This window comes from Carlito syrichta, unplaced genomic scaffold, assembly GCF_000164805.1.
Source record: "Carlito syrichta isolate Samal-C Ts95f unplaced genomic scaffold, Tarsius_syrichta-2.0.1 Scaffold308244, whole genome shotgun sequence".
NCBI lineage: Eukaryota > Metazoa > Chordata > Mammalia > Primates > Tarsiidae > Carlito > Carlito syrichta.
The window spans coordinates 55553-56009 of record NW_007252340.1 but is presented as its reverse complement, the minus strand read 5'-3'; the positions used below and the strand labels follow the sequence as shown (position 1 = coordinate 56009).

General features: G+C 75.3%; 1 protein-coding gene across 1 annotated transcript in view; it reads left to right on the top strand.

Moving 5' to 3' along the window:
• The first annotated feature begins 262 nt into the window (after window positions 1-262).
• Window positions 263-457, top strand: part of LOC103267771 (neutral amino acid transporter A) — a 31752-nt gene continuing 31557 nt past the window's right edge. The window contains 1 exon segment of the mRNA XM_008065346.2: window positions 263-456. Within this exon segment, the coding sequence (XP_008063537.2) occupies window positions 296-456 (161 nt within the window). The 5' untranslated portion in view covers window positions 263-295.

Genomic DNA, 457 nt, shown 5'->3' with positions numbered 1-457 from the left:
GCCCTCCCTCCTTCGCAGTCTGCGTCCTCGCTCGCGGCTCCCGCGTTGCATCATCTCCAGCCCGCGGCTGCTGCGCGGAGGCTGGGCGCGGCGCGATCCGCTCCGCGGGGCTCCGGCACGCACTCGTGCGCTCCTCGCCCTTCCTGCACCTGCTCCTGCGCCAGGCCGGGAGACCCCCGGGGCCGCTCCCCAGAACCTGCGGGGCACGGCTGGCAGAGCTCACCAGCTGCGACCCATCCATTCATTGGGAGCCCACGTCCCCTGCCTCCTCCAGCCGGGAGCGGCGGGCGGCGCCATGGAGAAGAGCAGCGAGACCAACGGCTACCTCGACAGCGCCCAAGCGGGGCCTGCGGCGGGGCCCGGAGCGCCTGGGACCGCGGCGGGACGCGGGCGACGCTGCGCCAGTTTCCTGCGGCGCCAGGCGCTGGTGCTGCTCACCGTGTCCGGGGTGCTGGCG